Raw genomic sequence first — 15,700 nt, forward strand, 5'->3', positions numbered from 1 at the left:
CATGTACGGTAACGGCAGCCGCAGCTGTGATAAGTGATTGCAGCCTCCAGGTAACTTACCTCCTGCTGATTCCATTCATGTCGTCCTGGGGGGACTTTGTCCTGTAACAGAGTGAAGACCACCCATCTGACAGGCACACAAAGGGTTACCCGTTACCGCTGCCACAGGGAATTCATTCCCACTATTGTTCCTTAGATGGAGAAGATGTGTCACCTGAAGATGACCGGCTTCCTCATAGTCCTGTCAGTGACCCTGAGCTGCCATCAGGCTGCCCCCATCAGCAGGTGAGTAGCTGGGGGTCCGGGGTCTCTGCTCCTCTGCATCCTGGGACTGAATCGCTCTTCTCTTCTCCAAATCAGACAAAAACCCCCGGAAGCCTGGAACGGGACCTCACAGAATAGATGGAGGCTCGCTGTACAAAGCCGACACATCCTGCTGACACCAGTCAGTGATTTCACCCTGCCGGGGACCATACGGGAAAAGAGGTACTAATACAGTATGCCGACACGGCTGCTGACACAGAGAAGCTTTCTCACAAGCTGCAGACTTTATTCATAATATTATGTTAAACACACACACACATATATATATATATATACTGTATATACCCTGTACCTTCGCTGTATCTATATACTGTATATATCTCATATATATATATATATATATATATATATATATATATACACTGTACCTTCGCTGTATCTATATACTGTATCTATTTCATATATATATATATATATATATACTGTATATACCCTGTACCTTCGCTTTATCTATATACTGTATATATCTCATATATATATATATATATATATATATATATATATATATATATATATACACTGTACCTTTGCTGTATCTATATACTGTATCTATTTCATATATATATATATATACTGTATATACCCTGTACCTTCGCTTTATCTATATACTGTATATATCTCATATATATATATATATATATATATATATATATATATTGTACCTTTGCTGTATCTATATACTGTATCTATTTCATATATATATATATACTGTATATACCCTGTACCTTCGCTTTATCTATATACTGTATATATCTCATATATATATATATATATATATATATATATATATATATATATATATATATATATATATATATACACTGTACCTTCGCTGTATCTATATACTGTATCTATTTCATATATATATATATATATATATATATATAAAGATACTCACTCACCCAATCTCCGTTGCAGGCAGACCACGCAAGAAGGGACCAGCACTCGTTTTAGTGAAAAAAAGTTGTATTGAAGTTACAGTGCAGGCATGTTTAACGTACAAACATCATGTACAGCTGCCTGCACTGTAACTTCAATACAACTTTTTTTTCACTAAAACGAGTGCTGGTCCCTTCTTGCGTGGTCTTCCTGCAACGGAGATTGGGTGAGTATCTTTATCATTTCTTTATGGACTGCCGCACCGTGCCCTTAATACCCAGAGTGTGTGCCTACCTGCCTGTTCTAGTATATATATATATATATATATATATATATATATACTGAATATACCCTGTACCTTCGCTGTATCTATATACTGTATCTATCTCATATAAATATATATATATATATATACAGTATATACTGTATATACACTGTATATTGTAGCGATTTTACATAGGGAACAATGTTAAATAGCCCCCAGACCACAAATTGAATAGAATAACCACCCTGAAGTGTGAAATGCCCCCCCCCCCCCCCCCCATTGTTCACGTCACCCCACGGTCAACATCATCCCGAAGCGTGGCGAGCGCAGGTATCCGCGTCCCCTCGCGGGGCTTGCTACGCTCGCCACGCTTCGGGCTCGGTGGCTACGCTCGCCACACTTTCTATTCTCAACTCCACGCCGACGTGGATAGTGGGGGTATGAAAAGGTCAGAGGACGCGTACCGCCACCCCTCGCCACGCTTCGGGATGATGTTGACTGCGGGGTGACGTTAACAATGAGGGGGGGGGCATTTCACACTTCAGGGTGGTTATTCAATTCAATTTGTGGTCTGGGGGCTATTTAACATTGTTCCCTATGTAAAATCAGGTCCATTGGGTTGATTGGAAGGGAATTTAACATTACAAACACATAAGATGCATGCGATGCCTGCGATTTGCGGCAAGATACCCGCGATATAGATCGTGGGCGCCGTTCTAGGTAAACAGTACCATATAATCTATATACTCTGTCTATCTATCAATCACATATCATCCATATCTAACACTTATATACTTGCTATAAAACTGTAGAGACTGCAGTATACTCTATTCTCTAGTGACCTGCAGAACATCGCTCTGTCCCATCTACCCCCTGACAGGTACATAGTGATATATCCTGCAGATTATTACATTACTGACCTCCCTAGTGATCTGCAGAGCATCGCTCTGTCCCATCTACCCCCTGACAGGTACAGTGATACTGTATATCCTGCAGATTATTACATCACTGACCTCTCTGGTGATCTGCAGAACATCGCTCTGTCCCATCTACCCCCTGACAGGTACATAGTGATATATCCTGCAGATTATTACATTACTGACCTCTCTAGTGATCTGCAGAACATCGCTCTGTCCCATCTACCCCCTGATGGGTACATAGTGATATATCCTGCAGATTATTACATCACTGACCTCTCTAGTGACCTGCAGAACATCGCTCTGTCCCATCTACCCCCTGACAGGTACATAGTGATACATCCTGCAGATTATTACATTACTGACCTCTCTAGTGACCTGCAGAACATCGCTCAGTCCCATCTACCCCCTGACAGGTACATAGTGATATATCCTGCAGATTATTACATTACTGACCTCCCTAGTGATCTGCAGAGCATCGCTCTGTCCCATCTACCCCCTGACAGGTACATAGTGATATATCCTGCAGATTATTACATTACTGACCTCTCTAGTGACCTGCAGAACATCGCTCTGTCCCAGCTACACCCTGACAAGTACATAGTGATATATCCTGCAGATTATTACATTACTGACCTCCCTAGTGATCTGCAGAACATCGCTCTGTCCCATCTACCCCCTGACGGGTACATAGTGATATATCCTGCAGATTATTACATTACTGACCTCTCTAGTGACCTGCAGAACATCGCTCTGTCCATTTTACCCCCTGACGGGTACGTAGTGATATATCCTGCAGATTATTACATTACTGACCTACCTAGGGACCTGCAGAACATCGCTCTGTCCCATCTACCCCCTGACAGGTACATAGTGATATATCCTGCAGAGTATTACATTACTAGCCTCTCTAGTGATCTGCAGAACATCGCTCTGTCCCATCTACCCCCTGACAGGTACATAGTGATATATATTGCAGATTATTACATTACTGACCTCTCTAGTGACCTGCAGAACATCGCTCAGTCCTATCTAACCCCTAATAGGTACATAGTGATATATCCTGCAGATTATTACATTACTGACCTCTCTAGTAACCTGCAGAACATTGCTCTGTCCCATCTACCCCCTGACAGGTACATAATGATATATCCTGCAGATTATTACATTACTGACCTCTCTAGTGACCTGCAGAACATCGCTCTGTCCCATCTAACTCCTGACAGGTACAACGTGATACATCCTGCAGATTATTACATTACTGACCTCTCTAGTGACCTGCAAAACATCGCTCTGTCCCATCTACCCCCTGACAGGTACACAGTGGTATATCCTGCAGATTATTACATTACTGACCTCTCCAGTGACCTGCAGAACATCGCTCTGTCCCTTCTACACCCTGACAGGTACATAGTGATATATCCTGCAGATTATTAGATTATTACATTACTGGCCCCTCTAGTGATCTGCAGTACATCGCTCTGTCCCATCTACCCCCTGACAGTTACATAGTGATAGATCCTGCAGATTATTACATTACTGACTAGTGACCTGCAGAACATCGCTCTGTCCCATCTACCCCCAGACTGGTACATTGGGATACATGCTGCAGATTATTACATTACTGACCTCTCTAGTGACATGCAGAGCATCACTCTATCCCATCTACCCCCTGATAGGTACATGGTGATATATCCTGCAGATTATTACATTACTGACCTACCTAGTGACCTGCAGAACATCGCTCTGTCCCATCTACTCCATGACAGGTACATAGTGATATATCCTGTAGATTATTAGATTACTGACCTCCCTAGTGACCTGCAGAACATCGCTCTGTCCCATCTACTCCATGACAGGTACATAGTGATATATCCTGCAGATTATTACATTACTGACCTCTCTAGTGATCTGCAGTACATCGCTCTGTCCCATCTACCCCCTGACAGTTACATAGTGATATATCCTGCAGATTATTACATTACTGACTAGTGACCTGCAGAACATTGCTCTGTCCCATCTACCCCCTGACAGGTACATAGTGATATATCCTGCAGATTATTACATTACTGACCTCTCTAGTGACCTGCAGAGCATCACTCTATCCCATCTACCCCCTGATAGGTACATGGTGATATATCCTGCAGATTATTACATTACTGACCTCTCTAGTGACCTGCAGAGCATCACTCTATCCCATCTACCCCCTGATAGGTACATGGTGATATATCCTGCAGATTATTACATTACTGACCTACCTAGTGACCTGCAGAACATCGCTCTGTCCCATCTACTCCATGACAGGTACATAGTGATATATCCTGCAGATTATTACATTACTGACCTCTCTAGTGACCTGCAGAACATCGCTCTGTCCCAGCTACACCCTGACAAGTACATAGTGATATATCCTGCAGATTATTACATTACTGACCTCCCTAGTGATCTGCAGAACATCGCTCTGTCCCATCTACCCCCTGACGGGTACATAGTGATATATCCTGCAGATTATTACATTACTGACCTCTCTAGTGACCTGCAGAACATCGCTCTGTCCATTTTACCCCCTGACGGGTACGTAGTGATATATCCTGCAGATTATTACATTACTGACCTACCTAGGGACCTGCAGAACATCGCTCTGTCCCATCTACCCCCTGACAGGTACATAGTGATATATCCTGCAGAGTATTACATTACTAGCCTCTCTAGTGATCTGCAGAACATCGCTCTGTCCCATCTACCCCCTGACAGGTACATAGTGATATATATTGCAGATTATTACATTACTGACCTCTCTAGTGACCTGCAGAACATCGCTCAGTCCTATCTAACCCCTAATAGGTACATAGTGATATATCCTGCAGATTATTACATTACTGACCTCTCTAGTAACCTGCAGAACATTGCTCTGTCCCATCTACCCCCTGACAGGTACATAATGATATATCCTGCAGATTATTACATTACTGACCTCTCTAGTGACCTGCAGAACATCGCTCTGTCCCATCTAACTCCTGACAGGTACAACGTGATACATCCTGCAGATTATTACATTACTGACCTCTCTAGTGACCTGCAAAACATCGCTCTGTCCCATCTACCCCCTGACAGGTACACAGTGGTATATCCTGCAGATTATTACATTACTGACCTCTCCAGTGACCTGCAGAACATCGCTCTGTCCCTTCTACACCCTGACAGGTACATAGTGATATATCCTGCAGATTATTAGATTATTACATTACTGGCCCCTCTAGTGATCTGCAGTACATCGCTCTGTCCCATCTACCCCCTGACAGTTACATAGTGATAGATCCTGCAGATTATTACATTACTGACTAGTGACCTGCAGAACATCGCTCTGTCCCATCTACCCCCAGACTGGTACATTGGGATACATGCTGCAGATTATTACATTACTGACCTCTCTAGTGACATGCAGAGCATCACTCTATCCCATCTACCCCCTGATAGGTACATGGTGATATATCCTGCAGATTATTACATTACTGACCTACCTAGTGACCTGCAGAACATCGCTCTGTCCCATCTACTCCATGACAGGTACATAGTGATATATCCTGTAGATTATTAGATTACTGACCTCCCTAGTGACCTGCAGAACATCGCTCTGTCCCATCTACTCCATGACAGGTACATAGTGATATATCCTGCAGATTATTACATTACTGACCTCTCTAGTGATCTGCAGTACATCGCTCTGTCCCATCTACCCCCTGACAGTTACATAGTGATATATCCTGCAGATTATTACATTACTGACTAGTGACCTGCAGAACATTGCTCTGTCCCATCTACCCCCTGACAGGTACATAGTGATATATCCTGCAGATTATTACATTACTGACCTCTCTAGTGACCTGCAGAGCATCACTCTATCCCATCTACCCCCTGATAGGTACATGGTGATATATCCTGCAGATTATTACATTACTGACCTCTCTAGTGACCTGCAGAGCATCACTCTATCCCATCTACCCCCTGATAGGTACATGGTGATATATCCTGCAGATTATTACATTACTGACCTACCTAGTGACCTGCAGAACATCGCTCTGTCCCATCTACTCCATGACAGGTACATAGTGATATATCCTGCAGATTATTACGTCACTGACCTCTCTAGTGACCTGCAGAACATCGCTCTGTCCCATCTACCCCCTGACAGGTACATAGTGATACATCCTGCAGATTATTACATTACTGACCTCTCTAGTGACCTGCAGAACATCGCTCAGTCCCATCTACCCCCTGACAGGTACATAGTGATATATCCTGCAGATTATTACATTACTGACCTCCCTAGTGATCTGCAGAGCATCGCTCTGTCCCATCTACCCTCTGACAGGTACATAGTGATATATCCTGCAGATTATTACATTACTGACCTCTCTAGTGACCTGCAGAACATCGCTCTGTCCCAGCTACACCCTGACAAGTACATAGTGATATATCCTGCAGATTATTACATTACTGACCTCCCTAGTGATCTGCAGAACATCGCTCTGTCCCATCTACCCCCTGACAGGTACAGTGATATATCCTGCAGATTATTACATTACTGACCTATCTAGTGATCTGCAGAACATCGCTCTGTCCCATCTACCCCCTGACAGGTACATAGTGATATATCCTGCAGATTATTACATTACTGACCTCCCTAGTGATCTGCAGATCATCGCTCTGTCCCATCTACCCCCTGACAGGTACAGTGATATATCCTGCAGATTATTACATTACTGACCTCTCTAGTGATCTGCAGAACATCGCTCTGTCCCATCTACCCCCTGATGGGTACATAGTGATATATCCTGCAGATTATTACATCACTGACCTCTCTGGTGATCTGCAGAACATCGCTCTGTCCCATCTACCCCCTGACAGGTACATAGTGATATATCCTGCAGATTATTACATTACTGACCTCTCTAGTGATCTGCAGAACATCGCTCTGTCCCATCTACCCCCTGATGGGTACATAGTGATATATCCTGCAGATTATTACATCACTGACCTCTCTAGTGACCTGCAGAACATCGCTCTGTCCCATCTACCCCCTGACAGGTACATAGTGATACATCCTGCAGATTATTACATTACTGACCTCTCTAGTGACCTGCAGAACATCGCTCAGTCCCATCTACCCCCTGACAGGTACATAGTGATATATCCTGCAGATTATTACATTACTGACCTCCCTAGTGATCTGCAGAGCATCGCTCTGTCCCATCTACCCCCTGACAGGTACATAGTGATATATCCTGCAGATTATTACATTACTGACCTCTCTAGTGACCTGCAGAACATCGCTCTGTCCCAGCTACACCCTGACAAGTACATAGTGATATATCCTGCAGATTATTACATTACTGACCTCCCTAGTGATCTGCAGAACATCGCTCTGTCCCATCTACCCCCTGACGGGTACATAGTGATATATCCTGCAGATTATTACATTACTGACCTCTCTAGTGACCTGCAGAACATCGCTCTGTCCATTTTACCCCCTGACGGGTACGTAGTGATATATCCTGCAGATTATTACATTACTGACCTACCTAGGGACCTGCAGAACATCGCTCTGTCCCATCTACCCCCTGACAGGTACATAGTGATATATCCTGCAGAGTATTACATTACTGACCTCTCTAGTGACCTGCAGAACATCGCTCTGTCCCATCTACCCCCTGACAGGTACATAGTGATATATATTGCAGATTATTACATTACTGACCTCTCTAGTGACCTGCAGAACATCGCTCAGTCCTATCTAACCCCTAATAGGTACATAGTGATATATCCTGCAGATTATTACATTACTGACCTCTCTAGTAACCTGCAGAACATTGCTCTGTCCCATCTACCCCCTGACAGGTACATAATGATATATCCTGCAGATTATTACATTACTGACCTCTCTAGTGACCTGCAGAACATCGCTCTGTCCCATCTAACTCCTGACAGGTACAACGTGATACATCCTGCAGATTATTACATTACTGACCTCTCTAGTGACCTGCAAAACATCGCTCTGTCCCATCTACCCCCTGACAGGTACACAGTGGTATATCCTGCAGATTATTACATTACTGACCTCTCCAGTGACCTGCAGAACATCGCTCTGTCCCTTCTACACCCTGACAGGTACATAGTGATATATCCTGCAGATTATTAGATTATTACATTACTGGCCCCTCTAGTGATCTGCAGAACATCGCTCTGTCCCATCTACCCCCTGACAGGTACATAGTGATATATCCTGCAGATTATTACATTACTGACCACTCTAGTGACCTGCAGAACATCGCTCTGTCCCATCTACCCCCTGACAGTTACATAGTGATATATCCTGCAGATTATTACATTACTGACTAGTGACCTGCAGAACATCGCTCTGTCCCATCTACCCCCAGACTGGTACATTGGGATACATGCTGCAGATTATTACATTACTGACCTCTCTAGTGACATGCAGAGCATCACTCTATCCCATCTACCCCCTGATAGGTACATGGTGATATATCCTGCAGATTATTACATTACTGACCTACCTAGTGACCTGCAGAACATCGCTCTGTCCCATCTACTCCATGACAGGTACATAGTGATATATCCTGTAGATTATTAGATTACTGACCTCCCTAGTGACCTGCAGAACATCGCTCTGTCCCATCTACTCCATGACAGGTACATAGTGATATATCCTGCAGATTATTACATTACTGACCTCTCTAGTGATCTGCAGTACATCGCTCTGTCCCATCTACCCCCTGACAGTTACATAGTGATATATCCTGCAGATTATTACATTACTGACTAGTGACCTGCAGAACATTGCTCTGTCCCATCTACCCCCTGACAGGTACATAGTGATATATCCTGCAGATTATTACATTACTGACCTCTCTAGTGACCTGCAGAGCATCACTCTATCCCATCTACCCCCTGATAGGTACATGGTGATATATCCTGCAGATTATTACATTACTGACCTCTCTAGTGACCTGCAGAGCATCACTCTATCCCATCTACCCCCTGATAGGTACATGGTGATATATCCTGCAGATTATTACATTACTGACCTACCTAGTGACCTGCAGAACATCGCTCTGTCCCATCTACTCCATGACAGGTACATAGTGATATATCCTGTAGATTATTAGATTACTGACCTCCCTAGTGACCTGCAGAACATCGCTCTGTCCCATCTACTCCATGACAGGTACATAGTGATATATCCTGCAGATTATTACATTACTGACCTCTCTAGTGATCTGCAGTACATCGCTCTGTCCCATCTACCCCCTGACAGTTACATAGTGATATATCCTGCAGATTATTACTTTACTGACTAGTGACCTGCAGAACATCGCTCTGTCCCATCTACCCCCTGACAGGTACGTAGTGATATATCCTGCAGATTATTACATTACTGACCTCTCTAGTGACCTGCAGAACATCGCTCTGTCCCATCCACCCCCTGACAGGTACATAGTGATATATCCTGCAGATTATTACATTACTGACCTCTCTAGTGACCTGCAGAACATTGCTCTGTCCCATCTACCCCCTGACAGGTACATAGTGATATATCCTGCAGAGTATTACATTACTAGCCTCTCTAGTGATCTGCAGAACATCGCTCTGTCCCATCCACCACCTGACAGGTACATAGTGATATATCCTGTAGATTATTACATTATTGACCTCTCCAGTGATCTGCAGAACATCACTCTGTCCCATACTCCACCTGACTGGTACACAATGATATATCCTGCAGATTATTACATTACTGACCTCTCTAGTGATCTGCAGAACATTGCCCTGTCCCATCTACCCCCTGACAGGTACATAGTGATATATCCTGCAGATTATTACATTACTGACCTCTCTAGTGATCTGCAGAACATCGCTCTGTCCCATCTACACCCTGACAGGTACATAGTGATATCTCCTGCAGATTATTACATTACTGACCTCTCTAGTGACCTGCAGAACATCGCTCTGTCCCATCTACCCTGACAGGTACAGAGTGATATCCCCTGCAGATTATTACATTACTGATCTCTCTAGTGACCTGCAGAACATCGCTCTGTCCCATCTACCCCCTGACAGGTACATAGTGAAATCTCCTGCAGATTATTACATTACTGACTAGTGACCTGCAGAACATCGCTCTGACAGGTACATAGTGATATATCCTGCAGATTATTACATTACTGACCTCTCTAGTAACCTGCAGAGCATCACTCTATCCCATCTACCCCCTGACAGGTACATAGTGATATATCCTGCAGATTATTACATTACTGACCTCCCTAGTGATCTGCAGAGCATTGCTCTGTCCCATCTACCCCCTGACAGGTACACAGTGATATATCCTGCAGATTATTACATCACTGACCTCCCTAGTGACCTGCAGAACATCGCTCTGTCCCATCTACCCCCTGACAGGTACATAGTGATATCTCCTGCAGATTATTACATTACTGACCTCTCTAGTGATCTGCAGAACATCGCTCTGTCCCATCTACCCCCTAACAGGTACATAGTGATATATCCTGCAGATTATTACATTACTGACCTCTCCAGTGATCTGCAGAACATCGCTCTGTCCCATCTACCCCCTAACAGGTACATAGTGATATATCCTGCAGATTATTACATTACTGACCTCTCTAGTGACCTGTAGAACATCGCTCTGTCCCATCTACCCCCTGACAGGTACATAGTGATATATCCTGCAGATTATTACATTACTGACCTCTCTAGTGACCTGCAGAACATCGCTCTGTCCCATCTACCCCCTGACAGGTACATAGTGATATATCCTGCAGATTATTACATTACTGACCTCTCTAGTGACCTGCAGAGCATCACTCTATCCCATCTACCCCCTGATAGGTACATGGTGATATATCCTGCAGATTATTACATTACTGACCTACCTAGTGACCTGCAGAACATCACTCTGTCCCATCTACTCCATGACAGGTACATAGTGATATATCCTGTAGATTATTAGATTACTGACCTCCCTAGTGACCTGCAGAACATCGCTATGTCCCATCTACCCCCTGACAGGTACATAGTGATATATCCTGCAGATTATTACATTACTGACCTCTCTAGTGATCTGCAGAACATCGCTCTGTCCCATCTACCCCCTAACAGGTACATAGTGATATATACTGCAGATTATTACATTACTGACCTCTCCAGTGATCTGCAGAACATCGCTCTGTCCCATCTACCCCCTAACAGGTACATAGTGATATATCCTGCAGATTATTACATTACTGACCTCTCTAGTGACCTGTAGAACATCGCTCTGTCCCATCTACCCCCTGACAGGTACATAATGATATATCCTGCAGATTACTACCTCATTGACCTCTCTAGTGACCTGCAGAACATCGCTCTGTCCCATCTACCCCCTGACAGGTACCTAGTGATATATCCTGCAGATTATTACATTACTGACCTCTCTAGTGACCTGCAGAACATCGCTCTGTCCCATCTACCCCCTGACAGGTACATAGTGATACATCCTGCAGATTATTAGATTACTGACCTCTCTAGTGACCTGCAGAACATCGCTCTGTCCCATGTACCACCTGACAGGTACGTAGCGATATATCCTGCAGAGTATTACATTACTGACCTCTCTAGTGACCTGCAGAGCATCGCTCTGTCCCATCTACCCCCTCACAGGTACATAGTGATATATCCTGCAGATTATTACATTACTGACCTCCCTAGTGATCTGCAGAACATCGCTCTGTCCCATCTACCCCCTGACAGGTACATAGTGATATATCCTGCAGATTATTACATTACTGACCTCTCTACTGACCTGCAGAACGTCGCTCTGTCCCATCTACCCCCTGACAGGTACATTGTGATACATCCTGCAGATTATTACATTACTGACCTCTCTAGTGACCTGCAGAACATCGCTCTGTCCCATCTACCCCCTGACAGGTACATAGTGATATATCCTGCAGATTATTACATTACTGACTAGTGACCTGCAGAACATCGCTCTGTCCCATCTACCCCCAGACTGGTACATTGGGATATATCCTGCAGATTATTACACTACTGACCTCTCTAGTGATCTGCAGAACATCGCTCTGTGCCATCTACCCCCTGACAGGTACAACGTGATACATCCTGCAGATTATTACATTACTGACCTCTCTAGTGATCTGCAGAACATCGCTCTGTCCTATCTACCCCCTGACAGGTACAACGTGATATATCCTGCAGATTATTACATTACTGACCTCTCTAGTGATCTGCAGAACATTGATCTGTCCCATCTACCCCCTGACAGGTACATAGTGATATCTCCTGCAGATTATTACATTACTGACCTCTCTAGTGATCTGCAGAACATCGCTCTGTCCCATCTACCCCCTGACAGGTACATAGTGATATATCCTGCAGATTATTACATTACTGACCTCCCTAGTGATCTGCAGAACATCGCTCTGTTCCATCTACCCCCTGACAGGTACATAATGATATATCCTGCAGATTATTACATTACTGACCTCTCTAGTGATCTGCAGAACATCGCTCTGTCCCATCTACCCCCTGACAGGTACATAGTGATATATCCTGCAGATTATTACATTACTGACCTCCCTAGTGATCTGCAGAACATCGCTCTGTTCTATCTACCCCCTGACAGGTACATAGTGATATATCCTGCAGATTATTACATTACTGACCTCTCTAGTGATCTGCAGAACATCGCTCTGTCCCATCTACCCCCTGATAGGTACATAGTGATATATCCTGCAGATTATTACATTACTGACCTGCAGAACATCTCTCTGTCCCGTCTGTGACAAAACGAGATGGACCTGGACTGAGAACCTTCATATTCACCTCTCGTTTCTCACAGTGTAATGTACTTTTTAATCCTTGGCCCAGTTTATACACAAGAGCACCTGTGAGTTATGTGTATTATTATGTACTGTTATCAGGTCTATACTGCGGGATTGTAAGTATTGGAGAGATACAGGTCATTGCCATAGTGTGGGACAGAAAGCAGAGCCAGGTAGCTGGGCTAGCTAATTACCATGTGTATCACAGTCCCTAGTCCATTGTGGGAGGTGTGATAGGTGTTGCTGGTAATGTAGCAGAACAATGCCTGAGTGACTGATAAAATAGCTGCCAGACAAAGAGATGTATCTAGGTAACCTGGGAGATAATAGGTCAGACCCCCCCAGGGGATGTACAATGGGCCTCTGCTGCACTATATTGGCTGACCCAGCATTGGGATATCTGAGCCTACCCCCTGAGTAGACTTTGTGGCACCAGGGGGGATCTGCCAGCCAGGTATATAAGGAGAACAGTTTCTCTATGGAGATATTCTATCCTGGTGGGTCCTGTAACTAAGACATCAGAGGAAACCCTACCAGGACACAGGGTTGTCTAGCTAACGGTAGTGGTAAGGCTGCAGGATACTGAGATTGCTATATCAGGGCACTGACTGTGAGAGGCTGCAGGAGGATCTATGCTACCAATTATCCTGTACCATGGGACCATCTTTGCTGTTGTGCTGTCATAATAAAGACTTATTTTTAATAAAGTCTTGTCTGCCCGAGTGATTTGCATCCCACCAAGGGTAACCACCTTCCCAGCTAAGGGTGGTTTCCTCACATTTGGCGGCAGCAGTGGGATCACTCGGTCCGGTTTGACAAGAACCGGGAAAGCTGTGAGGGACACAAGCGATTGTGGTCTAAGAGCCTTGCAGGGACAGCACAACACAGACTGGTCCTTTCCCTACTCGATGAGGCAGTCTAGATGAAAATAGCAAAAGACCCAATGGCGGAATTTTCCCAAGTCAGGAGTTATGCTTCAGGGATCGTGAAGGCCAAGGAATCGGCTAAGGAGACTGGGGTGAGTTACTATACAACTTCACTACCCAAGGAGCAGACACGATTGGAACCCTCAGAGCTGGCACTACTTTATCGGGAGCAGCCAGAAAGTCTCCCTGAGATCACAGCTACTGTACAGACTAAACCCACCAAAGGTCAGTCAGCATTGCGCACTAAAAGCTGCGACTATGGTCAGCTTCTCCAAGAGCTGCAGGAAGTCCTGGGTCAGTGGATCTGGAGAAAAGGGCTCGGGTCAGTAAAAGCAGGGCTGCCTGAGATTTTACTCGGCCTACAGGAATGGGTGGCCCAGTGGAAGCCACAGTCCCAGGACATGTCAGAAAAGGGGCAGAAGGAAGGCCCAATGCGACCTAGCAACCGAGGACCAGAGATATCACACCAGGGACAAGTCTGGAAGCAGTGTCATCGATGTGGCCACTGGGGACATATCCATCGGGAGTGTCCCAGGAAGAGATTTCAATTGAAACAATCACCACCCATGGGTGTTGTGGGCAGGAGCAATCCCCAGAACAACAAACACTACCACCCTGATGCACCAGAGGTGAGGGTGGCAGGTGCCAATGGCCATTTTGTGGCTTGTGGAAAGGAGAGTGCAAGGCAGCAGAAGAATTTCTACCCCTACACACCAGTGACAACCAGACGCCAGCAGCCCATTTTCTCCATCTCCGGACCTCTGAGGGTGAGTAGCCAAGACCATCCTGAAGGTGGGTTAGTAATGGGGGAGGAGGATAAGTCTAGAATGAGAGAAGCCCAGTTACTAGATCCAGAACTAGAAGGAATACGGGCAATAGCAGACATGGCATATGAGACAGGGATGCCAGAGGAATGTATTTGGGTGGATGGATTACTGTATACGGTGTCTAGTCTGAATAATAGGTGCAGGCTGGTAGTCCCACATGAATATCAGAGTCGGTTCCTAGTTCAGGCCCATGTCACCGGTGGTACAGAGCATTTGGGAAAACGGAGAACACGAGCTCTGCTCAAGCAGCATTTCATGTGGCTAGGATTAGCAAGGGATGTAGACCGCTACGTAGCCAACTGTGCAGACTGCCAGAATAAGGTACAGCAGGGCTACATCAGTGGCAGGCAGACGCAGGAGGTTGGAAGGCTGCATAAACAGCAGGATATTGAGGGCTGTGTGCTGTCAGTAGTCCCTGTAGGAGTTAGTGAACATCAGGAATCCTGCAGACAGTCTGTCCATAAGCAGATGCAGACTGGGGAAATGACCAACCCCAGGACAGATAGGAACAGGCGGAGGTGTAGACATAGCCAGGCAAGTTCCCAGGCAATCATAGAAAGGCAGTGGGGAGGTCATTCAGACAGTAAGGCTCAGAGTAGCTACTGGAGAAGGAGACAAAGACTCCCTGCAGAGGTTCGGGG

General features: G+C 44.9%; 1 protein-coding gene across 1 annotated transcript in view; it reads left to right on the forward strand.

Moving 5' to 3' along the window:
* The window catches only part of IAPP (islet amyloid polypeptide), a 23,027-nt gene continuing 7,327 nt past the window's right edge, over positions 1–15,700 (forward strand). The window contains exons 1-2 of the mRNA XM_083180768.1: positions 1–284; positions 360–485. Of these exons, the coding sequence (XP_083036894.1) occupies positions 196–284; positions 360–485 (215 nt within the window). The 5' untranslated portion in view covers positions 1–195. The remainder of the gene's footprint in view (positions 285–359; positions 486–15,700) is intronic.

The sequence above is a fragment of the Crinia signifera genome, chromosome 4 (assembly GCF_055691185.1).
Source record: "Crinia signifera chromosome 4, ASM5569118v1, whole genome shotgun sequence".
Lineage (NCBI taxonomy): Eukaryota > Metazoa > Chordata > Amphibia > Anura > Myobatrachidae > Crinia > Crinia signifera.